The sequence below is a fragment of the Zonotrichia leucophrys genome, chromosome 1 (assembly GCF_028769735.1).
Source record: "Zonotrichia leucophrys gambelii isolate GWCS_2022_RI chromosome 1, RI_Zleu_2.0, whole genome shotgun sequence".
Lineage (NCBI taxonomy): Eukaryota > Metazoa > Chordata > Aves > Passeriformes > Passerellidae > Zonotrichia > Zonotrichia leucophrys.
Window position 1 is genome coordinate 94,058,470 of NC_088169.1, and position 27,833 is coordinate 94,086,302.

Sequence of the window (27,833 nt, forward strand, 5' to 3'; positions counted from 1 at the left end):
TGCTTTTCAGTTTTATTCTTACTGGGAGGGTAGTGGCATCCTGACATGGTCCTTCACATCATCCAATGAAAACTGACAGGGACTTTTTCAAGGCTCCTAGCAGTTTGTGGGACTAAATCCTGGAGTAATGTTGGCTTGGCTGTAGTGCTCTGTCAGCCTGCAGACATGGCATTCCCAATTCCAGATAGTTTTGCTGGGTCAAGACTAAAGTAATCAGTACTAACAGAAAGGGAAAGTAATCAGATGTGAAACACAGACCATATGATGAGCGATGTGTCAGGCTGGTACTACACAATACTTGTACAGACCAGTCAGAAATGGGTATTACAAACAGAGCTGGAAAATAGGAATAGTTAAAAATATGATCAAGTGCTTTTGATGGATTTCCCAGAAAAGAGAAAGTCTCTTCAGAAAAATAATGTAACAGCTTCAAAAAACAACAATAACATAACAGCAGCAATAACAACAAAACAAACAAACAAATGCATCTAGTGATCTTTAAATCAGCTTTTCCATTGGATAAATATATTTGAAATAGTCGTACAGTTCACAGTGGCATAAAGTTCTCTGATTGCTTGAGTGCTTGAAAATATCTCATCAGTAAAAAAATACCAGAGCTGGGGGAGGAAAACCCTCTCTCTGAATTCTGTACATGGGTAAATGCACAGGTTTTGGCAGGCATCAGGTAATTGGATCCATGGGGAACTGGCAGCATCACAGGACTGCAGATCACAAGTCAGGGGATGGAGGATAAGAGGAATAGTAAGGCCCATTTTCCTGCAATGAGAACAGAACAAGCAGTTGAACAGAAGTCTTCTCCAATACACCTTGGTGCAGTGACAGTGCCACAGAGGCAGAAATAATTAGATATTAGGTTTTGTTTTCCCTGGGTATAGTGAGTGCCACAACTCACCCAGGAGGGGACTGTGCTGCTGAACAAGAAAACTTGTTTTTGCCTGTGTTTTAAGCATAAGCAGGAAGTGCAAGTTAAACTTTTGCCATTAAGCCAAAGCTGTGACACCAGGAAGCCACAGATGTTGGCACAACCAGTGACTCAGACACAGCTACTAATGCAGACACACAGCTCTGGCTACTCCTTTGGAGTTTCACCACATAGTCTTGGGAAGGATTTTGCCAATGCAAGCCACATTCATGCCACCATTTGGTTAGAGACCTGAGGTGCAGAAAGGAAGAGGAAGAAAGTCCTATACAAAGGCAGGACACTTTTCTACTGTTCCATTTTTCCCTGCTGTTTTTGTTTTTTTTTTTTACTTTTCCTGAATGCTTTGTTAGTATGTGGGGCAGGGAAGACAAAACACAGCTACCATTTCTTTTTCCAGTCAGTATAAGGTGTGCAGCAGCTAACACAAATTTTATCTTGTCCACAGGCTGTTAGTGTGTTATGTTACAGATCTTGGCTGAAGAAGGACAGGCTGCCTTTTATGCAATAGGAGACTGCTCTAATGGGAAAGCAGCCCTCCTTCCCAGCCAAGCCCTCTGCTTGGGATGATGTAGACAAAAAATTCAGGGAATCATTACTCACAGAACAACACAGACTCTCCAGAAACCTTCCCTCTTCCTTCTCCCCGTACTTAAGGTGTGGAAGTCAGTGCCCTTAAGGACTTGCAGAGCAGAATGGGAGCAGCACAAGAGCTGCTCTTAGGGCAGAGACTCATGGCGGCCACAGGCAGTCACTTACCCTGGCATCGTACTCGAGCACGAAAGGGGGAAGGTCAATCTGTTCTGGGGGTATGGCTGTGAACAACTGCTGAAGGCTTTCCACATAGTGGAGTTTGTCCTTTAGCCCTGAGACTGTAAAGGTTGTGAAAAACCATGCTGAGACCTGAAAATAAAACCCCACAAAAACCAATTAACAAGGTGCTGCTTCAAAACCTTCAAGTTCAATGTAATACTCCAAAATGAAACAGGCTTGAGTTGAACTTGAAACACTAAAATCATTGCCATAACACAAGATCAGGAAATATGCACCACCAACTGCTGGCAAACAGTGTCTTGAGAGCTTCAAGCTGGTGTTTTCTGACTCTACACTCACTCCTCCCCAAATGTCAGCTTAAGGTCCCTTTTTCCAGTCTTAGAGTGACAGCTATTCTGCTATTTTTCCACAAAACCACATCATTATAGTGGCATGTTTTCACTCCAAGCTCAGCCAGTTCAGAAAATTACCTACTTGAGTCTGTCAGAAGCATTTTCAATCCTTTACATTCAAGTCTTCACTTGAAAGAAAGGCCAGTTAGAGCGAGAGAAAGGGAGACTTTCGGCTTTTCAAAGATTGTACTGAAATCTCCCTCCTGCTTTGGGTCATCCGAGTGAACTTTTGTTTTACTACCCTTTTTATCAAAGTCTTATTAATTTAACTCTACAAGAATAAACCTATCAACTTATTCTACAAGATTTTACTTTAAATAGTCACACCTCTGTTTTGGGTACAAACATGAAAGGGAATTTTTGTTTTTGAGACCAGTAAGACATCAATCTAACCCTGCTTATTGAGTCCACAAGCTTTAGGTTTTCAATCCACCTTCTCTAAAATTAAGTATTGTATTACTTATTGTTCATTTCTTTCCTATTCTTTTCCTGGAAGACTGAAGGAAAAGAAAACACCTGTTCTACAGGTCACAAATGCTCATAGTAGGGATCAATCACATGGTCCTGAGCAACCAGATCTTCCTGACTCTTCTTCAGCCAGAGGTCAGAGCAGATGACCTCCAGGGTCCTTTCCAACCTTGACCATCCTGTCATTCTGTTTGATAATTTTGCTTTGACTGCAGGAAGTTAACAAAAAAGAAGCAACACTGCAAGAAAAGCCTTGAGGAAAGCAAGAGTTTAAAATAAACTCTAAGATTAAGTCAATAAAAATGATCTGTCTGAATACAACATTAAAGAGAAAGTAAATTCCTAAAAACTGTCCTGGAATTACTGTGCTGTCTCCTCAGAACAGCTTATTTTAATGAGAAAGGAACAATGAAAAAGAGAAAAGGAGGTAAAGAACGCGACAGAACATTTGGAATAAATTAATTAGTTTAAGGGAAAAATTAGAGATTTATGTTAGCAGAAAGCAGGGAGACAGATTTTACTGGCATCCATTATTGTTCTAACAAGACCTCTTATGAGTGACACTAAGTGAGAGATTAATGAATGAAAAATACCTTCTCAATCTTGCACCAAAGTAGCATGGATTTCAAGGTGTGTTATGAATGACACTCATTAAACATAACTGCTATGGATGTTTAATGTATAAAATCCTAATAGGGGATATTTTTGCTGCCATCACAAAAACTGCTGTTGGGCAAAGTGTGTTTTCTTTTTCCCCTCCTTCCTGTCACTATACAAGCCACTGCAGCTTGGCATTACCCAGGAGCACAGAGAGAAGGAAGAGGGGCAGAAATATTTCTGGAGAATTTTTCTATTACCCCTATTCTTGATAATCACAGGTTATAGAAACAGTAATACAAGAGCAGCTCTATTTTCTTACTGGTAACAGGACATGGAACTTTAAATTAAATTAAACTTTTAATGCACTGAAAGTAGAGGAAGTCATACCAGAGCAGCCAAAGAAAGTAAAAAATCTAGACATGTGCTGAGGTCTCTCTTCATTTTTCTTGTTCTGATATTCTGAATCCAAATAAAAGTCACTCTGCCAAGCTATAAACCCACAGTTAAATGTTCGAGGTGTCTTCCACAAAAAACCAACAACATAGATTAGCTGTGTCTCTAATCTCATAATGTGGGCATACCTCAAAGAGAAATTTACTAAAATCTGGGAAATTTTATTCCAATTGGAAGGAGCTTGTGTAGAGAAAACCTAAGTGATTTGCAGCAGCCTTTCCACTAGCATCTGATCTCAAGAAACTGCTTTTAGGACTGTTACAGAAAAACAAACCAAAAATTGTTCATGATAAATACAAAGAGTGTGATGATTATGAGTATCTAATTTGAGTCTTTGGGTATGTTTCAGCTGTGAAACATTCTTGATTCACAGCCAATAATGAAAACAGAATTACTCTGGGTGAGACTGTTTCAGATCCAGCCATTTATAGTTCAGTTCAGAATGCAAGCTCTGAAAAAGTTTATTTGGAGAGCTCTCAGAAGAGGGGAGCTGAGAGGATTCACATAAAAATGCCTCCAAAAGCCTTTTATTTGTCTATCAGCAGCTTTATCAAAACCAAGCAGGAGGAACTTGGCATGCACGAGTACAAAGGAACTTGTGATGGCACTTCATGGGTGCCTTGATCTGAGGCCTGGCAGCAAAGTGCCCATGCAGCAAGAGCCACTCCAACCTACAAAATTGCTGACATTTATGCTGTGATTTCATGACAAGCACAGCTCCATTTCACAGATCACAGGAACACTCAGAGCACGAGGAAAGGCAGGAGCACTGTACAAAAATGTGTGCACAGTGGCTCACTCTGCTTCATTTACTCTGTGCTTTAGGACAACTGCTGAACCTTCTCTCCATGTATTCTGGACAGGCCATTACCCTCAGAACCACACAGTTTACAACAGGTTCACACCTAGAAACCAAACAAAGAATCATTGCTGGCACCATAAAGTACATGGAGAACTCTGCTGGTTTTCTAAGGACATGATTTTCCAGAAGACATGATGAAAAGCCTTTTGATCCCTTTTAGCCCATAAATCAGCAGAAGTGACTCTAACAGATGGCAGCCATCCACTGTGCCAGGATTCAGCCCTGCTGTGAAAGGGACAATTTATACCAGACATTTAAGATCTGTGTGTGAGGGTGATGTGTTTGGGAGGTCACATGAATGTACAAAACTTCCTCCTGAATCTGAGGCATGGGATATTTCCTACTACTTCTAGGAAAGGAAGGAAGTAAGTAAGTGATCCAAATAGGAAGATGAATGTGCCAAACATTTTGGAAAAAATTTGAAGCTTTTGAGCTAGCAATCTTCAATGGGGACAAGAGTCCTGAAAGAGCCAAAGGAGGAGTGAAAAATCATTCCCTCTTAGCAGCCATCTTCTTCACCATGCTTTCTGCTGCATATTCCCCATCATGTTGCATAAGCTGATGGTCCATGCAAGAGTCAGAAGCAATCCTGCTTGCCTTCCAGTTATAGAAAAGACTGTCAGAAAGACATGGAGACACATTCTCTTTTGCCTCCAGCTGTGCTGCCAGAATAGGATACAAACCAATACTATTTCCAGCAAGTTAGAGAACTCTGTGTCTCTCACCCTCCCTGCTTCCCACCAACCATCTGTTTTGCCTACAGATCTGTTGAGTCCTACTGCAGTTTCCAAAGGGACAGACAAGATGGCAACAGACACCATGAGGATGAGCTGTCATCCTCCAACAACAAGAAAAACATTTGTCAACTAAATAGAAAGGCATGGGAAGAGAGAAGGGGGTTGAAGCGCTGCTGAGAATCCAAAACACTAGTACTTCCTAGCTTCAGCTTTTCCACTCAACTCTGTGACCTTAGTAATGTTCTGTGCCAGCTCCTACATTTTTATGAGCATCAGAGCTGGAAGGTCTAATTCTAGGACACAGACCTCTGATCTTTATCCTGTGAGAGTAACAAATAACCTAACAGAAAATGGAACCTACACTGCTGGGATGCCTCAGTCTTATCTCCATAAAAACAAGGAAGCTCCAAGTGTCATGGTGTCCCAGCTGTGCACAGGCAAAAAAAAAAAAAGGCTCTTTGGAAATTGAGCAGTCAAAGAAATTCTTGCTGAACATGTGCAAACAGATGTGTTTTTCCAGGCATATAATTTTCTCAAATTTGATTAATGTCAGCAAAAAGCAGAATAAACACAGAGGTTAATCTGATGTGAACATGGAGGATCAGATTTCTGTTTTAATTGGACAAACAAAAATTCTAGGAAGGGCTGCTGCTGCCACTTAGTTAATCTGAAGTAGTCATACTGCTGCACTAGGAGTAGTGGATGTGAGGTCCAGAAGGGAACCAGCTCCACCTTCTGTTGCCCCACACAGATCCCAGCCAAGGGTAATAACTTAGTGCCTGACAAGTTCAGTTTTTTTGTCTCCTGATGGATTAACAGGATTTTTTCTGCACTCCTACACATGAAAGGCATTCTTCCCACCTTTCTTTTCTGCTCTCCACTGTAACCCTGACTAATCCCAACACTGCTGCCTGGGACTGCTCTCTGCCCCTCCCAGGGCAGCTCTGAATTGACACACAGGACACACATGGTACCTCTTGTGCTGAAAGAAAAGGTGAAACAGCCAGGAGATGAACCACACAGAAAAGAATTCCCTGAGTGTTTGGTCATGGTTTGTGACCCTGCCAGCAGGAAAAATGACAAGATGTTTCCCTTTTGAAGAGACATGATTCAAAGCTTCCACCTCTCTCTGGTGAGAGCACACAAGAACCAGGGCACAGACAGCATGCACAGCACTGGGGTTCAGCTATCACAAAGGCTGGAAGACTGCAGCTAGACCAAAGATGGGATGAATTTCAAGTTCTAACAGTGGATCCAGAAGATACTGTCTAATTTTGGGAATCTTCTGTACATCTCCATGTTCTTCATGCTACAGGCTTAAGTGCTACTCCACCAACATGCAAGATACATTTTTCTTTTGGAAGATTTACCTTACCTTTGAACGAAATGTTGGGTGGACAAAATACAATGCCTTCAAGTTCCTCTTGTACCTGGTTTAGAGAAAGAAAAGAAATATTTAAAAGTGAATTCTAACTAAAGTCATCTACACAAACTAATTGTCAAAAGAGACCGTTTTTCTTAAGTGCCTGTGATGTAATTTTATAAAGTTAGATCTAATGTAAGGGCAGACACCAGAAAGTAAATGTAAAGGGAAAAGAAAAATTTAAAAAAAAAGCAGAATGGTTATTTTTCAGTTAAAGACATCACAGCCTTCAGTCTTTCAAGTAGGAAGTGAAAGAAAGTTAAGGACAAATTTTGACTGCCACTGTTACCCAAACCTCTCCTCTCACAATCAGCAACACACTTTAACAAGCCAGGCTCCAAAAGCTCCAGCTCTGGATTGTGACAGACAAAACACCCAGAGTGCCTCCCTAGCAGCCCCAGAGGGAGACTGCAGAGGACAGAACTTCTGGTTAAAAAGATGGACTTGAAAAGGAAAGAAAACACCCCTTCCTTCTTCTTGCCTTTGTTAGTTATTTAGGTCTTTGTCCCAGCCAAAATCCCTCAGAAATCAATGGGAAATCAGATACAGGGAATAACAAATATTTGCATAGCACAGAGGAAGACTGGAACATGTTCTTTTCCTATTGACACTCACTTGGCATCAACAACATCATAGAGTTTCTTCAGGAAGTTCGAGTCTAGTTGATTGTAATCATTTGTGAGTGTATGGAAGTACACCAAGACATATTCCTTCACTGCAATATGATCCATGACATGGATGAAATACAGAAGAGCCTGAGGCAGAAAGAAACAAAATTCATATTTGCAAAGAACTCTTTCACAGTTGCACTACAACTTAATATACTTCCCTTATTTCATCTAAAAATCAGAAACCATGAGGCTGGATAGCATTGCATTTCAGCTACAAAAGCAGGGCCAACATTCCAAGTCTTCAACGTGACTGTATTAACTTGGATGTCTTTTGTCTGTCTGACCTCAGAGATGGAGATACATTCTTGCTATTTCCCTGAAAAACTACATTTAACTCATTACGTTTCACTCTTCACATCTTGGCAGTTATAGAAGCATGGTAACTCTCCTTCTTCTTGAGGAAAAAAAAGAAGTCCATACTAGCCCTGTTTTTTCTAAAAATAGCCTCATTGAAATATGCCAGCCCAATGCACACATAGCTCTGTAAGACATTTTCATCTGCCTATAAAAATACTTTCTAGTTAACATCTTAAGTCCAACAAATGATGTTTCTAGTATTAAAGCTGAATTACCCTTATAATCAGACTTTTCCATCCAAAACATTCATATGTAACCTACACAACTCTAGTTTTACAGAGCCTTACCTTTTCCATGTCTATCAATGTCACAGGGATATTCCTTCCAACCACCACCATCACAGTGCGGCCACAGTTATCTACACCTACAAAAGAAATAAAGATGTCTCAACTTCTCTCAGCCATGCCAGGTTTTGTAGCTGGGCCCTTTCAAACCAGGGAGAAAGAGCCTCAGCTCACAACTTTTGCACTGCATCTGGTTTCCAGCAGAGTAAATATGCTTAGTTACTGCTCTCACTATACCAGTACCTATTCTGATCAAAAACCCCATGTATCTGAGAAATTTAAGGACTGCAATTTTATGTTGCCTGTGTACTCTATATTTACCTAAATATCAAATAATAACATGGTTTTTATGCTCACTTCACTTGCAATTCTACCACCAAAGCAAAATGTTTCGTAGAAACCAGGCTCTGAACTCCAATGCACAGATTCCCAGAGCATGCCTCATGGACCTCCTGCAGCTCACAGAGCCTTGTCTAAGGCAAACAAAAGAATTGAAATTTGCAGCTACTGGGCAGAAGGTATCACACAACCTTGGTATTTACACAAAGATAGAGGTAAGCTCTGGATTTTCATGAGGCCTAAGAGATAGCCAAAGTGCTGAACAGATTCTCTCCAGAAACACAGCTATGCTTCCAGCATGACCTATTGTATAGGCAAGTCCAAAGAAAATATTTTTACTTTAAGCCAACATAGGTCAGTCATCAGTACCCCAAACTTACCTGTCTGGTACAAAGCTTTAAGAGAAGCAATGTCAGAGAGGTCTTCAGCTCTTGCCTGACACAGCCAGCGATTATAACTAGAAAGTCAAAAACATCTGGTCAGATCTAATCCCCCTTCGGATTAGCAGTATAAGCCTGAAGAGGTATATGGGAAGGGAAGGACAAACAAGGTTTTTCTGACTGAGCCCTCTCTGATGTTGCTGTTTTCTGACCTATGGAGCAACTATGAAGTTTTTAAAGAAAGAAGTGGTAAAGAATAAAATTTAGTGTCTTAGTTACACACCTAATGATTTTCACTTGGGCAATTAATACATATTAATATATATCAACTAGTAACTGCAGAGGCATTGCATTTGGGCTGAAAATATCTTAGAGGTTTTTCCATTTAAATATGTCAGTATTTAAAAGACAGGGAAAAAAGAAAAATTTCCTTTAGAAGCCTAGATGTTGAACAACTATGCAGCAACCAGTTTCATGAACAACTTAGTGCCTCATCTGACAAAACAAGCCAACACTGAGCCCTGAGAGGTGTCCAGCATGGAATTACCTTCTAGAGAAGTGATCATGCCCATTAGGGTTACCAGGGCAGGAAGGGGGAGAAAGCCTGAGCCTTCTTTTATTTATCAAATGGAAGAAAAGTGTTTTGCTATCTACACAGAGCCTCAGGAACAAGTGGGCAATATCAAAAGCAGATGATCCCACTACTAAAAGTGGTGACAAAACAGTGACATCTTGTGGCAAACAGGTAAGGCAGCTGGCTGGATGCATTAGGTGTGCTAAAGGGTTCATCACAAGCTTCCCTCTTTCTCCTACTGCCCCATCCCTTCTCCCTTCAGGCCAAAGAGGCTACTACATCAATCCAGGGTGACACCAGGCTTTACCTGTATTTGCTTGCTGGAAGATGAGGCTTTGCAGATAACAAAGCTATCATTCATAAGGGTTGGTCCTAACTAACACAAATATTCACATGAACAAGTAATTCTCACTTCCTCTGGTGCTGTTTCTGCAGTGCTGCCTCTGACAACTGTCCCTGAAGGATGAGGCGCCTCTGTTTATCAACGTCCCCCTCCATGCGGGCAAAAGCATGGGACCCAATGAAAGACAGATCTGCCTCCAGACCCTCTTCATCTGAAGCATCTGCAGTGGAAATAAAGATGGCATCAAATGTTAGGGCTGTGCACAGGACAACAATGCTGCTGATGAATTGGTACATGTCCCAGTGAAACAGCACAGTCATCGTGCTACAGACTAACACAAAGCCCCCGAGGTACCTGATGTGGCTCTGACACCTCACCAGTACCACTGGCAGATCACAGCAGTGATTGAGAACCACTCCCTTAAAGTGTTGGTTTGCCTGGAAACTAATTGGGAAGTCCTAGTCATCAGTGCATAACAAAGGACTTACTCTCCCAAAAAAAGGTCTGGAGAGAGTGCTTCAGCTTTACAGTCATCCTACTTGTCAAAAGGGGAAAAATTAACATGCAGAAGCAGAGGTGCTGCAGCTTTATTTGATTTAGAAGCTGTACTGTAGAAAGGGCCCACTTCTTGTATCACTGACACTTCTTGAACAAATGCTGTAGTGATCTGAGTGTGGCTATTTTTATAGTATTGTTTACAACACAATTGGGTGATGAAATAGAAGAGCACAGGCTCAATTCCTGGTGACAATACCAGAATGCTCCACTGAATTGATGTCACCCAGGCATGTTGCTAAGACTTCTAGCATTGTCTCTCTGGGCAATCTAGACAGGAACTGAGCTTCCCCTTTTAGCATTACATGCTATAGTAGCAATGGAACAAGAGTGCAGGACTCCTCTATACAACTATGCAAATCCAGTAATTTTACAAATTTTATTAGCTAGTGGTTGAATACCTCACACTGAACAGCCATAGCAGCAAATATCAAATATTCATATCCCAAATGGCTATGCAAAAGCAGAAAATTGAAATTAATTCCCAGTTATCTGCTTTGGATGGTTTAAGGCTGTAAAACTTGCACATCACTGCTCAACAAGTAAGGCAGAATGTGTCTGTCAGTTAATATATTAAATTGTTCTGCTACACGTATCTCACCTCCACCCTGACATCTGGGCAACCTCTTTACAAACAGACTTTCACTGAATTTTGATAGCCACCTCCAAGTACTGTTCTCTGAGTTCCTCTAGTTATTTTGTATGTTTTAGGGAGTTTCTGCTAGTTTTCATTGCCCATTTACTAGTTGGATGCACTGTATCCCTGCTGTATCAATACAATTGTATCATTTGAGACAACACTTGCTAATACATGACACTTGGCTAATACACAAGACAGATCACTAATCATAATACCTTTTTCAATTAGGGGCTGCACAAGATTCTGCAAGAACACCTTCAAAGTTCCTAATAACTTTGGGAAAAATTTACAAAGGGAATGAACCCCCCCACCTGTTCCATCAAGAAAGGAAAAGACAGAACAGCTCTGCTGCAGCTGTTGCTGGGGAACACAAGAAGCCAACGAGGCAGCTTGAGAACTGGAATCATTGTAACCTGACTTAGATGAATTGAGGTAGGAAAACATTTCTCTCCTTCTTTTCTGTTTTTCCCACTGACTTTCCCAGAGAGACACTTATTCCCAAGTCCAGCTCCACACTCACCATCTGGAACACCTGGCTTTTCAGTGATCCTGATCTGCCTCTCCGGCACTACTGGCTCCCCTTCTGCATTGCCAATGTCTGCAGGGAGGTAAGGCAGGGACTGCACCTCTTCTTCCAATGATCTCGGAAAGTACAGAGGCAGCAACTTCTGGTAAGTGGCCTACAAATAACAAAAATGCATGAAGGGTCTATCACACATCTGTGCTCTTGCTTAAATGGTGTCTGCCTTTGTAGCAGGGAACTTGTCAGCAGCTTGGAGGCAAAGCACTGCCTCCCTCAATGTTTAATTTGGGCCCTGAGCTGGGAGTACTTTATCAGGTAATCTTGATAAAGGCTAACTTTTTGGGTTTTTTGCCACACTGGCAAATGACTTTGAGAGGACTTTGCTAAAACTTGCACGAATTCAGGTAGATTGCAGATACTTTAGCTTTGTAATGAAGTTAAAATATGCACAGACAACAGATTTTTGAGCAAATGTTGCTTATGCTAAAATGTACCACTATGTAGACCACCTTTAGTGATCTGCCTGGGAGAAAAGAAAAAGCACCAGCCAAACAACAAAATCCCCCCCCACATGAAGGAAAATAGTGAAAATCTCTACAGAATGTATTACTTCATGGGGTTCTCTCAACTGATCAGCAGTTTTATGACCCCCAATGAATTAAGTTATTTTCCTTATCCATATGCCATAGAACCTGAGCACAGCATGAGTGTTCTGCTCAGAAACAAGTTTGATGTACAAGGAAAGTCAATATTCAGACTGCATCTCTCAGAACACAGATCATTAAATGTTAAGTTTGCTATTCCAACAAGCCAGCAGTGCTTCAGATCTTTATAGGTGATCTGTAGGGATGCTGAAATGGCCCTCTTCAAGCACATCTTTGTGTAAGGACAAAGTTTTCTGTGAGAAATTTCCTTTCTGGCTAACAGATAACATCCAGTACAACTGCATGCTATCACCTCCCTGCTCACAGCTCAGCAAGCTCAGAAACCAGAAGCAGAAAGATTCTCAAGAGTCCATAGTGACTGCTAAGAGCATGAACAGTTCTGGAAAAGAAGCTATGCTAAGAAGGAGGCAAAAGGATGCTGCAAGACCAAAAGTCTGTGTGATCTGAAGGAAATCCAAATCCAGCTTTACTGCTGCAGAGAAGATCAATCATGCCCAGGAATTTTGGTGGAATGAATGCCAAGATACCTCTTCAAGCTCAGAGACAGCAAACACCACCTTCTCCAGAGTCTCTCCATGAACCTCCAGAAACCTCCTAACTGTGCCTGCAAGGAAGCAGATTAAAGGTAGTTAGCAAAACAGAAGGAGAAATCTACACACAGAGCTACAAGTGAAGAACTCACAGTGTAGACAAGAGATACATCTCATACATCTCTGCTCATACTAAACAGCTCCATAGGCTGTAGGCAATGGAGTGGATTAAGTGGTCATTTAACAAACCAAATGGGTGGCTTGCCATATTGGAAGTTCCATCTCCACTCTCTCCTGATGCTGACTTTAGAGAGACACACAAATACAGAATGAATCTCTCTCAATTTAGCTTACTAGGCACTCCTTAGACTGTGAAATGTGGTTCAATGGCCTTGAAAAATCAAGCCAAATCCTTCCTTTGGAGTCCTGTGCAAACTGCTAAAACCAGGCATTCTTAAAACAAGCCACTGTGCCTAAAGTTATCAGCAAAGCAATATAAGGAAGCTACAGCAGAAGCTGGTTCAAGGCAGGGTCAGCAACACAAAACCTCTGGGGTCAGCTATGCCAAAAATATATAAAATTTCTATTTGTAAATCATGAGAGAAAGTGTCCAAACAAATTCCTTGGTACGGGAGTATTTTATCAATTATCACACAGACTTACAGAGACAACAGAAGATAGCAATAAAAGAAGTTATCTATAGAGAATGTTTTTTTGGGAGTTCAAGAAACAGCAGAGAGGAAAAAAGGAGCTATTTTCAAATACTTCCTGTGTACTACTCTACACAAATTCCTGTGTAATCGTGTTGACCTGTGACATTAATTCACGCAACAAATGAGTTGTGCAGTTTCACAGCAAACAGTTCTGAATGCATCTGAACATGTGAAAAAGCCAGAAGAGATGGGGGAAAGTAGGAACCAGTATATACAAGAGTATATAATATTCTTGTTTGAGCATTTTTCTATATTTTCAGCCTAGGATGTTTTCTGATTTGTTTTCAGTGATCCTCATTTTTTCTTTAATACAGCTTCCTCTCGAATGCAAGGCAATTTGAAAAGTTTTAGCAATGCTTCTTAGTAAGAAAATTTCCTTAAAACAAATAACAAGCATAAGAACCATTTCCCCTTGTTTGTTCTGAACTGGCATCGTTTGATGGTTCTTACTCTGGGAGACAGTGAACAGCTGATTCTTTTCACCATTCCCATGCCACTCATGAGTTTACAGACATTTATCACACTCCCCTCAAGTCAGGTACATTCCAGTCTGAAAAAGTCTTGAGCTCATTTCACTATTTCTTGCTTTTTTCTATTCTTGTTGACCTCCTAAACGTTTCTGTCTACTGTATTATTTTTGACTCTGCCACTTTAAAGGGTGAGCAAAGCACTGATTGATTGCAAAACATTCTTAATTTTGTTGTGTCTTACTCAGCTTGCTGTTTTGAGCTTCTCTGAGCTGTGGTTTTCATGGAAGAATTATCATCTGAATGTTTTGCTGCCTATAATCAGCCCATCATTTGGCATGTGAAGGCAGAAGCCTGTAGGAGCAGGTCAGTGGGGAAAGGATATCACTTTACACTTGGATGTGCTGATGACACTAAAACAGCAGATGAAATTCACTGTTGCTCTAGTCTGCCTACAAGTATTTAACAGTAAGGCCTCATCTTGGCTCTTCTGAACAAACTTTTATTACCAGCAAACTCTCTCACCTCATGTTTAGCATCTTTTCCAGGTTATAAATTAATGCACTGAAAAATACAAGTTCCAGAACAGATTCCCATGGATCTTTACTGATGAAATCCCAGGAATCTTCACTGAGAAAAAGGATAATTTGTTGTTATCTTCCATTTTCTGATAAACCATGGAACGCCTTGCCTTTTTACAGGCCCTAATGAACCACAGACCCCTAAAAAAAGGTTTCCCCATTTCAAGAGCAATCTGTCAGAGGCAAGTGACCTGCTGCCACCCAGTTTATGCTGTTTTCCACCACACTTACGCAGTGCTATGTGGGTTGCATCCTCCAAGGGGTAGCATCTTTTCAGAGTATTAATGACACAAAATCCTACGGAGCACATTGCCTGTTCCCTGGAATCCAGAAAAAGAGAAACAAATGAATAGACAGCCAGCTACAAACAGAAGACTCTCAGGGCAGTAGGGAGCACCATTAATTTCTTTTCTGGCTGTAAGCAGCAGTAATCTTCTTTCAGGTTTTTGCAGGAGGATTCTTCCCTGGCAAGATGCACACAGCCTCATTAAACAGAGAAGGAGAGAACCATTAATTATTCCCCACTGGTTCCTCTGGTGCTCATTTTCAGATTTCTCCTTCCACCTCAGTTATGCTGTTCCTACAGTTCCTCATATCCTGAATTAAGCTCTTCCCTCAAACTCCCTGCAATCCTTGCTCAAAATACTTTTGTTCCTGTTTAGGACTGACTGTAAGGAGAAGGAGGGAAAATGAAGGTGCTCTTCAATATATACACACTCCCGTTTCTTCACCTGACCAATGATTTTGTTTTGTTAGAGGTCTGGACACAGGCCAAGGTGGCTTACTCCATCTTAAGTATGATTAGACAACCATCAGAATGGAGTGACACACACTTTAGGACCAGTAAGATGATTCCAGCACCGAGCCATATTTTCAAAAGAGTAAAGCAGAGCTGTTGCAAACAGTAATCAAAGGAGTTTGAGCAAGCTCAAAGATGGTAGACAATTTCACAAACATCAAAAGTTACTCTAGAAAACACATTGACTGAAAGACATTCAGCATGCAGCAGTATAAGAATTTTATCACAATTTTTAACATTGTGATAAATGTTAATCCAGGCCTGAATTTGCTAGTAACTTCTGACACAGAACAAAACTGGCATATGCTAAAAATCATAGCTGTAATCTTGAGTTTGAAACAGTTACTATTGGGTCACAGACATATTTTACGAAAAATCCTTTCATTAGTATCTTTTCTCCTGAGAAGCTGAGGCACCTCAGAAACGAAATGTAAACAATTACCTGCTGCTGTGGAATGCAACAGGTGCATCTGTGATTGGTCTCATGTGGTTGTTTTTAATTAAAGGCCAATCAAGTCCAGCTATCTCAGACTCTCTGGTCAGTCACAAGATTTTATTATCATTCTTTTCTTTTCTATTCCTTGCAAGCCTTCTGATGAAATTCTTTCTTCTATTCTTTTAGTATAGTTTTAATGTATCATTTTCTTTTAATATAATATATATCATAAAATAATAAATCAGCCTTCTGAAACATGGAGTCAGGATTCTCATCTCTTCCCTCATCTTGGGACCCCTGTGAACTATTGCACTGCAACACAAAGTCCAACCTTGGAACAATTGATCTTCCCAGCCCTAAAAAATCGTTAGGTATGCTTTCTGACACTGCTCTTGCTCAGGTGTATTTTGTGACTGCTACCACTACAACAGCTGTCACAGGAGAAGAGCAGACCACAGAGAAATAGGAAGAAAACCCCTCTTAGTTAAGAGGAAGTAGAAAATACCGCAGACAGAAGGGGAAAAATCTACAAACTTAGCTCCTGCAACTGTAGATTTAAAAGCAACCTTATAACCTAACTCAGAATTTTAGCTGCCTGTTGTACAAGGGCAGAGAAGCCAAACACACAGACACAGCACTCAGATCTGCCTGTGGGTGTGTCCCCATGGCTGCAGACACACATGGAGCTGCTGCTGGAGCAAGCTCCAGAACAGAAACCAGAGCAATTATTAATGCTTCTCCTTTGAAGAATGGAATGCTGCACAGATCCAGCTACCCCGTCTCAGGCTTGAACCAGCTCAGATCTCTCTGTGCATTTTCTTTACATACACCACAGCAGAGATAACCAAAGGCACGAAGCACACGGTGAAGCCACTCCTGTTTTCATTTCCTTAACCAGACCCAGCAAACACGAGAAGACGCTCTCAGAGGTGAGATCTTTGTGCAGAGCCGGGTTTCCAGGCTGTGTGTCCCAGCTGGAGCCCGGTGTGGGCTGTGCAGTGCAGCGCAGTGCTTACTTGGCGAGCTGCAGGACGTTGCGGTAGCAGCTGTACAGGGAGCTCTCGGCCGCCGTGCGGTACCGGCTCTTGTACTTGGGGCCCACCGTGTGGATGATGAAACGCGCTGCCAGGTTAAACCCCTTCGTCAGCTTGGCCTCGCCTGTCCTGCAGCCTGCCACCAACAGAACAGCAGCGTGAGTGCACATGCCATGGCAAGAAAGGCACAAGTGTTCCAGCCCTTGTCTTCCTCCAGTCAGACAACCCCATACACAGAAGTCAGTGGTCTAGTGATCAAACATTAAGGATAACATCCGAACTCATACCAGCTGCTTAGCACCCAGTCAGGCTGAGCAAGTGAGCACTGTGCTTGTTCCTCTCAATTTTAAAATTTAAATTTAAAATTTTAATTTTAAATTCCTCTCAATTTTAAATTTTAAAACTATGTGTACAAGACTAATGAGATATTGCTAGAAATTCTGTCTTAATTGCAGTGCTTACTACACTACTTACAGATCAAGGGAAGAAATTATTTAGTAATGTGCAGAGAACAGATGCACAAGTATACCACACAGCTAGCAATAAAAAGTCCTTCTGAATTTAACAACTTGGCTTGGAGAGACCAATTTTTGGATAAAATGACTACAAGTCTCCTTAATCAACTAAACCAGTTGGCAAAGCTATTAACTGAATAGATAATACATTTGTTTAATTTATGCTCTCAGAATGAGGTAGCTTGCTTTGTTTAGCATGTTTCTTCATGTCCATAAGGCAGACATATGATCCTCATGCAGCCCAAACTCTGTGGAGAGACCAGTTGTCTAGTCTCTCAAGGAAAGGAAGTTCAAGCAATCCATTTAATTGTTCCATTCACAGCACCCTCCAGTTACATACTCTAGGAACCGATTCTGTGTTTGAAGTCTAGTTTTCCTTCAGCACACAGAAGAAAAGTCTGCTTTTCCCTTCTTCACCTAAATCTAGTCCACTCTAGGTCTGGACAGCTGAAGAAGTACTTCTAGCCTCTCTCTTTCCCTACCCTCAAAGACAAGTGTTTCCAACCTGCTTCCTTCTGCTTGTACTGCTGCACTCCAGCTTTCTGATCTGACTGAAAACCAGCATTTTCCTTGGATTAACTCTCATCCTGATTGCTTTTTAGGTTGCTGGTGGCCACAGCAGGGAATGAGCCAGAAGAAGCAGCTGCAGGCAGTGCTCAGGCAGCAGTGCTGCAGCAGCTTGGCTTAAGCTGCCCACTGAACAGGTTAATGTTCATCTCTCCCACTCCACTCTTTCCTCAGAGTGCTCAGGCAAGCTAGCAACATGCATGAAAACGTATTTTATGGGAAGAGACACTCCAGGTTGAGAATCTTCCTCATCCAAAACTTCAAGAGTATCTTTTTAATGGTAACCACACTGCTGCCTTGAAGCCAGCATCTTGTAACATTTTTGATCCAACAAATCACATCATTAGCTTCTATAGACCTCCACTGTGCTTCTTCTGGGTTAATCAGAAGGAAGAAAACACCATACTTAAACTAAGCATTCTCTTCTGAATTCCTGCACAGCCTCTAAGAAAGCTCAAGAGAGTGATTAAATAAGCACAATATGGAAAAAGGAAAGCCAAACCCAAAACAATGTATCAGATATCAAGTTACTTTTCTTCCTCTGCAGTCCCCTCACAACCAGTGAGGAGCAAGCAAAGGCCTGAAGGAAAAACTTGTGAAAAAACAATGAAGCAAGTTTGATTGAGGAATAGTCATGAATTCAGTAGGGAAACCAATAAATGCAGGGAAGCAGGTGTAGCATTGGTAACCTTTAGCTATACTCAGATCACACTTCATACTTCCCAAGGCATTCTGCCTGGAGATGTCAATACAACTTATAAAATAAAAGTGTGCAGTAGTCATTACTCTTATTTTAAGATACAAGGTGAGGGAAGCTGCATAAGTCAAGGTCTGTGGCAAAACTGGGAACAAAGTCAAGATCCTATTTTTTATCTGATAAGATTTCAGCTTTTAGAATAGCTTTCTCAAGTTTAAAATGGAAAGTCTGAATTGTCTACATCATGTGTGTGGCAGAGAAAAAGCATCACCAGAGCTGTAAGTGCCACAAAAGGTCTTTATGAGACTGCAACATGTATTTGTTGATAAGCCAGCTTCTATCAATAGCACTTCATCTGCAAGCCTGCCCCTGGCTGTAGTATTTCTGTGTGAATCAAAACTCATGGTGCTCCCAGGAACATACAAGTTAGCTGAGCCTTAAAGAAGGCACAGGCCTTTGAAGAGTCAGCATGTCACATGCTTTCAGGTCATGATTTTTCATGGAATCTATGAAATGTGAATATATACCAAGCAGCAGGAATAAAGCAGGAGAGACCTAACTGAAAACGTATTTTACAGCTTCAGAACATAGACCATGCATTTTCCCTTTTTCAGCACATTCTCCAATGAAAAAATGTCAAGGATAAGTGGGAAAGAGGGCAAAAAAGGAAGCAGAGATGACAAATGAATCCTAAACTGATTTTTTAACTAAGCTCTCCCTCCTCTTCTGCTACTGTGACAAACACACTATGGGTGCTTAAATGCCAAATCTAACCCAGCCTCTCTTTCCTCCCCCACACAACATGTCAGTAGGGTGTCACAGAAGAACTGATTTCCATAAAGCTCTTGGCACAAGATTAAAAGAAAAGTGCCTTCATAGGGAGTTGTGAACCTGCAGAACGCATTACAGGGAGAAGACACAGTGTTTTCACTCTGGTAGAAGATGCAAAACTACGCATAACTCAGCAGGGTAAAAGGGAATTAAAGAAGCTGAGCACAACAGCTCCCTACAGAGCTGACAGATCTCAGACTTTGGACTCCTTGAAATGCAGGCCCTCTCTTCCCACCTCTCAGTCCACACAAGAAACCCAAGTGTATTTTAGAAGAGTTTTGCGTATAATGTGGGGTCTCTAACTATTCTAGAGCACCTATGGCATTTTAATTTCCACCCACAACACACACTGAATTTTTGCTCTGTTATAAAATGGCTACTCTTCCTTCTGTTTAATTTCTAGGTTACTCAAAAAAAGCAAGCAAAGGATGATTTTATAGAAACAGGACTTCTATTCAATTGCAATTTAAGCTACTGAGAGTTTATATTAGAAATAAGGCTCTTCTATATTCATTTTGTTACTATGTAGGGAGACCAAGCTGTTATCCAGAGTGAGCAGTACCACACAGAGACCTCAAAATTTAGTTCAGTACCATAGTCACTAGAGATGTGAATTTTAATCTGTAAACCATATTAGACTTCTGTGTGACCTTGGATAACTATAAACTTTTGTTCATCACACCCAAAATAAGGAAACTTATTCCCAGTGCCTGTTAGATGAAAAATAAGGCTGAGTATTCATCTCCCATTATCAGCAATAAACTCTGTTAATAAAGACTCTAGGCAAACCTCATCCATTTCTAGAACAGCCTTGCATTAAGGCTGCTCTTGTAGCTTTCCAATAAAGTCATTTGTTGTACACAAGAGACAAATGAACCAACCAACTTAAGAAGTCACAAAGACTTTATTTAGACATGCAGTGTTTTATCAATCCATCTATTATTATTATATCTTTCTGAAAGACTGTGTGTATATTAATATCCTGAAAGAAAGAGGATACACAAAGTGCATGACATAATCCACTTAATTTCTTCAATGGTGAACTTCAGTTTCTGTCTTTCATTATGTATACACACTGAACAGGATAAAATCTCAAGATGTGCAAGACTGCTCCCTTGAGCAAAAGCTCTGATAAGCTAACTGCTCAAAGTGGCTTCAGATAGCAATGGGAATTACTGTATCACAAAGTAAGGGCTCATAAAATCAAATATGTGCCACAGACTTTCAATTATCTGTAATGTGAGCAGCAAAAAGAGACTGGACTGGCAGGTGTTTCCCCTATTTTTTTCATGTTAATATCAGCTGTTGGGGGCTGGGAAAAGCTCTACCTTTTTTGTTTGTGCCCCAATCCTGATGTTCTGTACTATGCAAGGACAGGAGATTTCAATAAGATAAAAATGTCTCTGGCCACTTACCTTTGAGCTTCTGGAGCTCATCCTTCAGGTCAGGCCCAGCATGCATGAATATACTTTCAGACACAGGGTTCTTATCCGTGAGAGTCTCATTGCTGGTGTTTACGATGGCCGTGCAGTTCAGTAACGCCACATCTCCTTTCCTGAGGAAACAGTTCATTGCAGCCTGAATGTACAACTGAGCAGGATATTCTCAAATCAGTGCTGACAAGCAAGAAATGCCAAGTTCCAGGAAAGGCATTAACAGGACTCCAGTGCCCACACAGCATAGTGCACCCTGACGTGCTCACCAAGCCGAATCAGCTCTGGCCTCTCCCTGATGGAGACAGATCGCTTGCAAAACTCAGCCCCTAAAGAGTCCCAGCCCCAGCAGTAACTGAGGATGTTTGTAGAGAAGGCAGTGTTGTAGCTGTATGTAGGGCAGCTCAGGCAGCACACATGCAAAGCAGCTTGTTAAACTGATGGCGTGCAACACTTCCAAAAACCCACATATTTTCATATTTTCTCTTGGGGATAAGAGGACAGTCCCTGTGTTATATTACTTTCAAAACTTCAACAACTTTTTCAATGTACTTCTTCTTTGTTTTTTTTTGCAGACAGACTATCCAGGGCACCTTACAGCTGCTGTTCCTCAGACCACTGTGGGTCTAGAGCGAGGCTGCAGCTGGACAAGTTCTCTTCTTTTTGCTCCCAAATTGTGAGCCCTCAAGTTCATCATGTTCATTCTGCTGTCCAAAGATCAGACATGCAGAAGATAAACAAGTCACAGATGCATAAGAGACAATGGAGTAGCAGAACTTTGACCTGCTTTTTGTCACAGCAGCAGCCATCCGGGATTTTGGGATCAAAGAGCGTAGGAAGGGAAATAAAGATTCCCACGCACAGGGAGCAACTAAACTAACAGTTGAAATTGCACACATTTGCCTAAGCCATAAGAGATGTTTAACCTTTTACTCCTCTCTTTCTTTACTCTGTTTTACTCCTCTCTTTATTTAATTGAGATCAGGAAATGCTTGAAGAGTCCCATTTCCTGCATATATTAACCAGAGAGAGGTTCAGGCTGGTCCCTGAATCTGCGTCCCTGAGAAATCCTTCTCCCTTCACACTGATTAAGTTAAGAGTTATTTATCTAAAGAGAAGCCTCAAGTATCTGAGTTACAGGAAAGAAACACTGGTGGAGTAAGTACAGCATACTGTACTTACTTTATCAATAGATTTTGGAAGAAAGGCACGGAGACAAAACACAGAATGGAGGAAGAAGGGGTAGGAAGAGCCAAAAGAAAGCCATGAGAATCACAGCAAAGAAAGAAATACCAATTTAAAACAGAAATGTGAAATCAGAATAACACTAGCAAATACAGAAAAAAAGGTACTAAACAGCAAACATATTTTTTTTAAATAAAAACCTCATATCCAAGTGCTCAACTAGATTTTGATACTAAGCACACAGTATCACAGTAGGAAGTACAGCTCCAGTCTGCTGCATCAAGGACTGCCTATGAGCACAACCTATGGTGGAGCAAAATCCCACACTTTAAAAGTTACTGTGAACAAAAATATTGTGTTATTCTCAGATCTGTAATGTTTGATTCAAGAAAAGAGGATTCAGAAGTTTTATTCTACAGCAGTGATCATTACATGAAGATATGGATCCTGCAGTAAATGGAGAAGTGATGACTGACACACGAGAGCCACATCAAACTTACCACAAGATTATTTTTTCATTGATGTCTTTCCTGTATGGAAAAGGTGATCTAACATCAACTTGAGCTTTTTCAACAGAACTTTGGTGACAATCCAGCTCCTTGGCCTCATAGGCATCACTCCAGCCTGGCAGACTATCAACATCCACAAACTGGGAAGGAGCACCCAAAGGATCCATGGAATGGAAACAGCAACTCCCTTCCTCTGCTAACTTGTCACACTCCAATTTTCACTGGAGTCTTCCAGGTGCTTTAAAGAAAAAAAAAAATCAAACCAGGTCACCAGCTGTTCAGTAATTGTCCCACAGACACCTTTTACAAGACTGCAATGCAATAACAGCAGCAGACAAAAGAAAAACAGCTTTCTCACTCAAACACTCCCTCTTTTGTTACCTGCATGCAATAAGGCCATGCAGATACTCACAGTGAGACAAACCTCTTCCGACAATTCAAGGTGAAAACACCTTCTCTACTACATTGATCCAACTGACTTGTGATCTTGCATTTTGGAAATTTCAAGGACAAATTTCCAAGTGTGAAGAGGAACTCAGTCTTTCTGAAAAGTGTTATTTCTTTATCTAGATTAAAAGCAAATTTGTAGCAGGGAATGTATAATCTATCCTTTCAGAGATACTGGTAAATACTTGTGTAAAAAAGAGAAAAAGAGCTTCCCAAACCACAATGCCCCTAACCCTCCAAAACCCCAACCCTTACAAACAAACAAAATCCCTCCCTCTCCCCGAATAATACAGCCCTTGCAGTTCAGTGAATTCTGAGCTGCTGCACACAAGACTTAGTCACACAGCTCTTAACAGCCACGCACTGAGGCACAGTTTTAAGACGGATCTCTGGCACCTGACTGATGCTGAGATGACACTTGAGATGAAGGCTCAAACGTGCCAGCACTCACTTTTCAGCTGCCAGCAGGTAACGCTTTGGCTCCTACATTCCCGTAGTGACTACTGAGCCGCACTAGTGAATCAAACTAGCGCAAACATACCCACGTAAGTAACTTCAGCCTGCCACATACACACCCACTATTTAACTTCTTCTACAGGTTCGTAATTGATAATAATTTAAAAACGATCGCGCCCACAAGGAGTAATTGAGAAACGCGACTTACTAAGTACATTCATTAGCCCGGGGAAAACAACACAACACAACACAACACAACACGCAAGTATCCAAGCTCACATTGAGGGCTAATAAAGGCTGACACGAGGACAGATGCAGCCGTAAGAGCATCTAAGTATAATTTCCGCTGGGAGAAAAGGCAAGGAGAGAGAAAGGGAAGGTAAGCGCGGCTACGCTGGCCCCAGCCGGGAGCTCATCTACATCAGCATCTTCCCACAGCCGAACAGGCAGCCCAGGGGTCTGGCTATGGCAGCAGAGGGAGGCGAAGCGGGGCGCGCACATCTCCCGGGTGTCTCCCCCGCCATCGCAGCCGGGCCCTCCCAGGGCGGAGGCGGCCCCGAGGGATTGTCGGGCTCGGAGCGGGGCACAGAGCGCTGCGAGCGGGGGCCGCGGCCCCAGTGCCCGGGAGGCAGTGCCGTGCCCGTACCGGGAGGAGAGCCTGCCTCTCCCGCCCCACGGCAGGCAGCCGGGATTCCGGCACCGCGCTCCGCCCGCCATCCACCGCCCCCGCCCAGCTCCCGCCCAGCGCAGGCCGGGCTGTGCCCCAGCACCGCAGCGCACTCACGGGCACAGCCACAGAGCCGCCGCCAGCCCCGCCCGGACAGACGGTCCCGGTCGGCGCCGGTCTGGCGACATCACCCAGGGCAGCTCCGCGTCCGCCGCGCTTCCGCTTCCCTTCCCGGGCGGGGCTCGGGCCGCGCTCGCAGCCGCGCCCGCTCTGACGCACTTCCAGCGCGGCGGGTCCGCAGCGCCGCACGTGTGGCGGCTCCTCCGCGCCCTCCTTGCCCCATTCCGCGCCCTCCTTCCCCGCGCTGCCCGCGCCGCCGCCATGGGCCTGACGCGGCAGTACCTGCGCTACGAGCCCGCCGCGCTCTTCGGGCTGGTGGCCAGCGCCAGGGCCGGCGTGGCCTTCGTGGCGCTGCGCGGAGAGCGGGGCCGCTACGTGGCCGTGCCGGCTTGCGAGCACGTGTTCGTGTGGGACACAAGGAAAGGAGAGAAGGTGGGACCCGGGGTGATGCGGTGCCGGGCAGGGCTGGGGTGTAGCGTGAGGGGCTTTTAGGCCCCCTAAGCGAAGCTATTTGTGTTACTGTGCGGCGTTTGGAGGGAAGCGCCACCTCCACAGCATCCCTGCCTCTTGGGAAGGGTGAGCGCAGCGTGAGGTTAGGCTGTGGAATGGGTCTCTAGCTCTGGCTGCCTCCTGGCCCAAAGGCTGGTGTCTGCCAGTTCTCCAAGCTGGAAGAGTGTACATCGTATCCTAGTAGTCCAAAATATACTGCAATGTTGGATGTTTACAAGAAATTCTTGCTAGTTTCAAGAAGGTAATTGGTTATTTCTGATTAAGGAATTTATAAGGGTTGCGTTGGTTGAAGTCCAGCAGGTAGCACCAGCACACACAGAACAGAGGAGGCGGTGGATGATTTGGGTCATGGGTATCTGGAATGCAGCGACTCTCACCTTTTGTTTTGTTTTGGTGGTGACTTGTAGCCATCAGTTGTTACAGGGAGCGGTGGTCCTGCTGCTCTGTGAGAGTAATTTATTTTATCTCAACTTGGTCGTAAAATGAATCTCACTGTGGATCCCTGTGAGATTTGCCTCAGGACCTCAGTTGTGGAAGAGTAATTGGTGTTGCAGTAACTGGAAAGCTGCTCCTGGTTTAGCTGTTTGTGTGAATGTTCTTGGACAAATCAGGGATGTCGCAGCGTTTGTGTTTCAGCTGTGGAACTGGGCATCCCATGTAAAAGTTGTATCCCATAGGGGGGTTGGGAACTGTAACTTTTAAGGACTTTGCCACACACTGTCTGCTGTGAGATTCAGAAATCACTGCAAGTACTGCTGTCCACTACACACTGAAATCTGGTTTTGTTTCACAGCCTCTGGAGTGCTGACTGCTGGTATGTTGTTCTGGAGATGTTTTCATCATTCTCAAGTTCTTGTGCAGTCTGTGGAAGAGCCACTCTGTCCTATACCTGAGAAAGGCCAGGCAAGAGAGGATGGAGTCAGGAAGAAACTTTCCAATTTTACTCTCAAACAATATTTCTTGCTCTCTGGTTAATAATATGTGGAGGCAGAAATTTCAGGTTCTGAGTTCCAGGGCTCATTCTGTGCTGGTTTCCTGAGAAATCACTTCCCTTCTAGCTGCTGTTTACCTTGGAAAATGGGGTTAATGACACTGTATTTGGTGCAGGAAGTTGAAAAATGAACTTATGAAGTGGCAGAAGTGCTCAGTTGGAAGTTCAGGAGAAGAATAGACTATATTTTCTCTCCTAAGTATCTGACTCTGACATGTCACTTATCAACATTATACATGTTTTGTCTCCTAAAAATGCAGGTTCTTATCCTTAAGGGTCTCAAGCAGCAAGTCAGTTGCCTCTGCCCCTCTCCAGATGGGTTGCACCTGGCTGTTGGGTATGAAGATGGAGCAATCCGTGTCTTCAACCTCCTAAGTGGGGAATCAGCGATCACTTTCAATGGGCACAGGGCTGCAGTTACAGCCCTGCAGTACGACCACCTGGGTGGCAGGCTGGTGTCTGGCTCAAAGGTGAGGCTGTCACATCTGGGGCATGACCTTGTCACTGAGATGCCCCTGGGGAAGGCTGACCTGCACTGAAGTGTTCAGTATTTTAAGTGTGGCCTCTGCCCATAGCCAGAGGATGGCAGTGAGAGGGGCTGGGGGAGCAGCAGGGGCTGCAGGCAGGAGCAGGGCACTGGTAGAGCTGTTAAAGTGAAGAATCTTGTGAGATCAGGAATAGCAAAAGTGTGCCAGGCTGGGATGATGGTACATCGATCAGTCTCATGGCAGAAGTTTAGCAGGGACAAGGGCCAGTCCCATGGAGACACTCTCTCTGTTCCAGGATACAGAAGTCATCGTGTGGGATGTCATCAATGAGAGTGGCCTGTACCGGCTGAGGGGACACAAGGATGTCATCACTCAAGTCCTTTTCTTGAAGGAGAAGAACTTGTTGGTCACTTGGTGAGCCAGACTAAGAGAAATTGTTGATCAGGAAAGCAGGCATGGTTGTACTTGCAATTTGGACATCCTGTGTGCTACAGCAGTTTGTATTTTCCTTCTTGCCTTGTGATGCCTCAGACCCACCAGCATCTTTGAATATGATTTTGTCATATCCACGTATTTTTTTAAGTCTGGTGCCTGAATCAAAGTCTTAGAGCAACTGATATGGCCATACTGAAAAAGGTGTTTGAAAAAGGGTTTAAACTGTTGGTGAATCCATCAACTTAAAATTGTTGTAACAAAGGATAGTGATAACATGTTCATTATGTATGTAACAGTTTTTGGGGTTTTGTTTATCTTGAAGAATTTAGTAGACTTACCTTCTGTATGTGTAATTCTCACAGCAGTGTGACAGAAAAATTGCTTTATTGTAAGCTGTAGATACACAAATTAATTAAAAGGTGATAGGGTTTTTGTAGCTGATTTTAAGTTATTCAACCCAAAGAGCTGCAAGTTGACTGAATCCCTTTGATTGATATTTGATAATTGATACCAATTGATAGTTGGTTGACAACAACAGTCACTAATGTTTTACTTTTTAATATGCCATTTACTAGCTTTATAGAAGAATGCATGCAATCAGTCCAGTTTAAAACTGAAACAACTTTCTTTTGCCTTTTTTTCAGACAGAAAAAGTAGTATTTTGTTGGTAGATGATACCCATTTCTTAATGCAATTTCAGATATTTGCAGGTCAGCTTCAGTGGGTTGACAGATACCTTTTTGCAGCATTGCTGTGCCTTTTTTGTTTGGCTTGAAAAATCTCAGTGTTTGAGCAGCTGCTCTGTGATAGATTCTGACATGTTTTAAATTCTTTTGTATTTCTACCGCTTAGAAAAATGATGAGCTCTGCAGTCTTTCCTTATGTCTGAGTTTTTCTTCTTTGTTCCAGTTCCAAAGACACACTGGTGAAATGGTGGGATCTGGACACCCAGCACTGCTTCAAAACTCTGGTTGGACACCGGGCTGAGGTAAAAAGAGGATGTGTGGAGGTGTTGGGCTGGAGGGACCTGGGATGTCAGGGCTCACTCTGGGCTTTCCTTGCTTTCAAGAGTTGTAAGCTGGCACCATCATACATTTTACTTTTCTTAGGCTTTAGGAGTGAGCAAATGAGAAACTTCCAAACTTTTCAAGAGCTGCCATCAGATACAGTGGGTGACAATTCCCATGCACATGGTTCCTAGAGGAGGTGCCAGCTTGATCCATTCTCTGTTTGGTTGCTGTTTAAATAGGTCATTGAAAGATGCTGTGCTTTTTAAATGATAGTTAAGGGAGTAATTTCCTGACATTGTGCCTCTGGACAGGTCTGGGGCATGGCTTTGCTGTCCCAAGAGAAGCGTCTGATCACTGGGAGTGCTGACAGTGAGCTGAGGGTGTGGGATCTCTCCTACATCCAGGAGGTAAGACATTCCCCTGTGACCCCTC

General features: G+C 42.7%; 2 protein-coding genes across 3 annotated transcripts in view; one reads left to right on the forward strand and one right to left on the reverse strand.

Annotated features, from left to right (window-relative positions):
- Nucleotides 1-24,092, reverse strand: GDAP2 (ganglioside induced differentiation associated protein 2). Of its 2 annotated transcripts, XM_064722979.1 has the most exons (15): nucleotides 23,965-24,065; nucleotides 23,460-23,526; nucleotides 22,269-22,515; nucleotides 20,566-20,705; nucleotides 16,523-16,676; nucleotides 14,503-14,591; nucleotides 12,508-12,584; nucleotides 11,313-11,472; nucleotides 9,667-9,817; nucleotides 8,681-8,757; nucleotides 7,965-8,041; nucleotides 7,265-7,404; nucleotides 6,602-6,656; nucleotides 1,700-1,843; nucleotides 1-777 (listed from the first exon to the last, which is right to left on the reverse strand). In XM_064722979.1, the coding sequence occupies exons 3-15, from the start codon at nucleotides 22,442-22,444 to the stop codon at nucleotides 730-732; spliced, it is 1,488 nt and encodes a 495-aa protein (XP_064579049.1). In that variant the 5' UTR covers nucleotides 22,445-22,515; nucleotides 23,460-23,526; nucleotides 23,965-24,065; the 3' UTR covers nucleotides 1-729. The 2 variants fall into 2 exon arrangements, with proteins under 2 accessions (XP_064579049.1, XP_064579039.1); XM_064722969.1 differs by lacking the exon at nucleotides 23,460-23,526 and having other exon boundaries at nucleotides 23,965-24,092.
- Nucleotides 24,064-27,833, forward strand: part of WDR3 (WD repeat domain 3) — a 19,549-nt gene continuing 15,779 nt past the window's right edge. Inside the window, exons 1-5 of the mRNA XM_064722960.1 lie at nucleotides 24,064-24,399; nucleotides 25,729-25,938; nucleotides 26,252-26,370; nucleotides 27,301-27,379; nucleotides 27,713-27,808. Coding sequence (XP_064579030.1) covers nucleotides 24,229-24,399; nucleotides 25,729-25,938; nucleotides 26,252-26,370; nucleotides 27,301-27,379; nucleotides 27,713-27,808 — 675 coding nt within the window. The 5' untranslated portion in view covers nucleotides 24,064-24,228. The remainder of the gene's footprint in view (nucleotides 24,400-25,728; nucleotides 25,939-26,251; nucleotides 26,371-27,300; nucleotides 27,380-27,712; nucleotides 27,809-27,833) is intronic.

Excerpts from the sequence above, each read along its gene's own strand:
- GDAP2 (XM_064722969.1), bottom strand. The coding sequence starts at position 22,444 with ATGGATCCTTTGGGTGCTCCTTCCCAGTTTGTGGATGTTGATAGTCTG. Across the intron at positions 8,758-9,666 it reads CAGAAACAGCACCAGAGGAA|TTATAATCGCTGGCTGTGTC; the intron begins GTGAGAATTACT and ends TTGACTTTCTAG. Across the intron at positions 1,844-6,601 it reads ACCCAACATTTCGTTCAAAG|GTCTCAGCATGGTTTTTCAC; the intron begins GTAAGGTAAATC and ends TTTTATTTTCAG.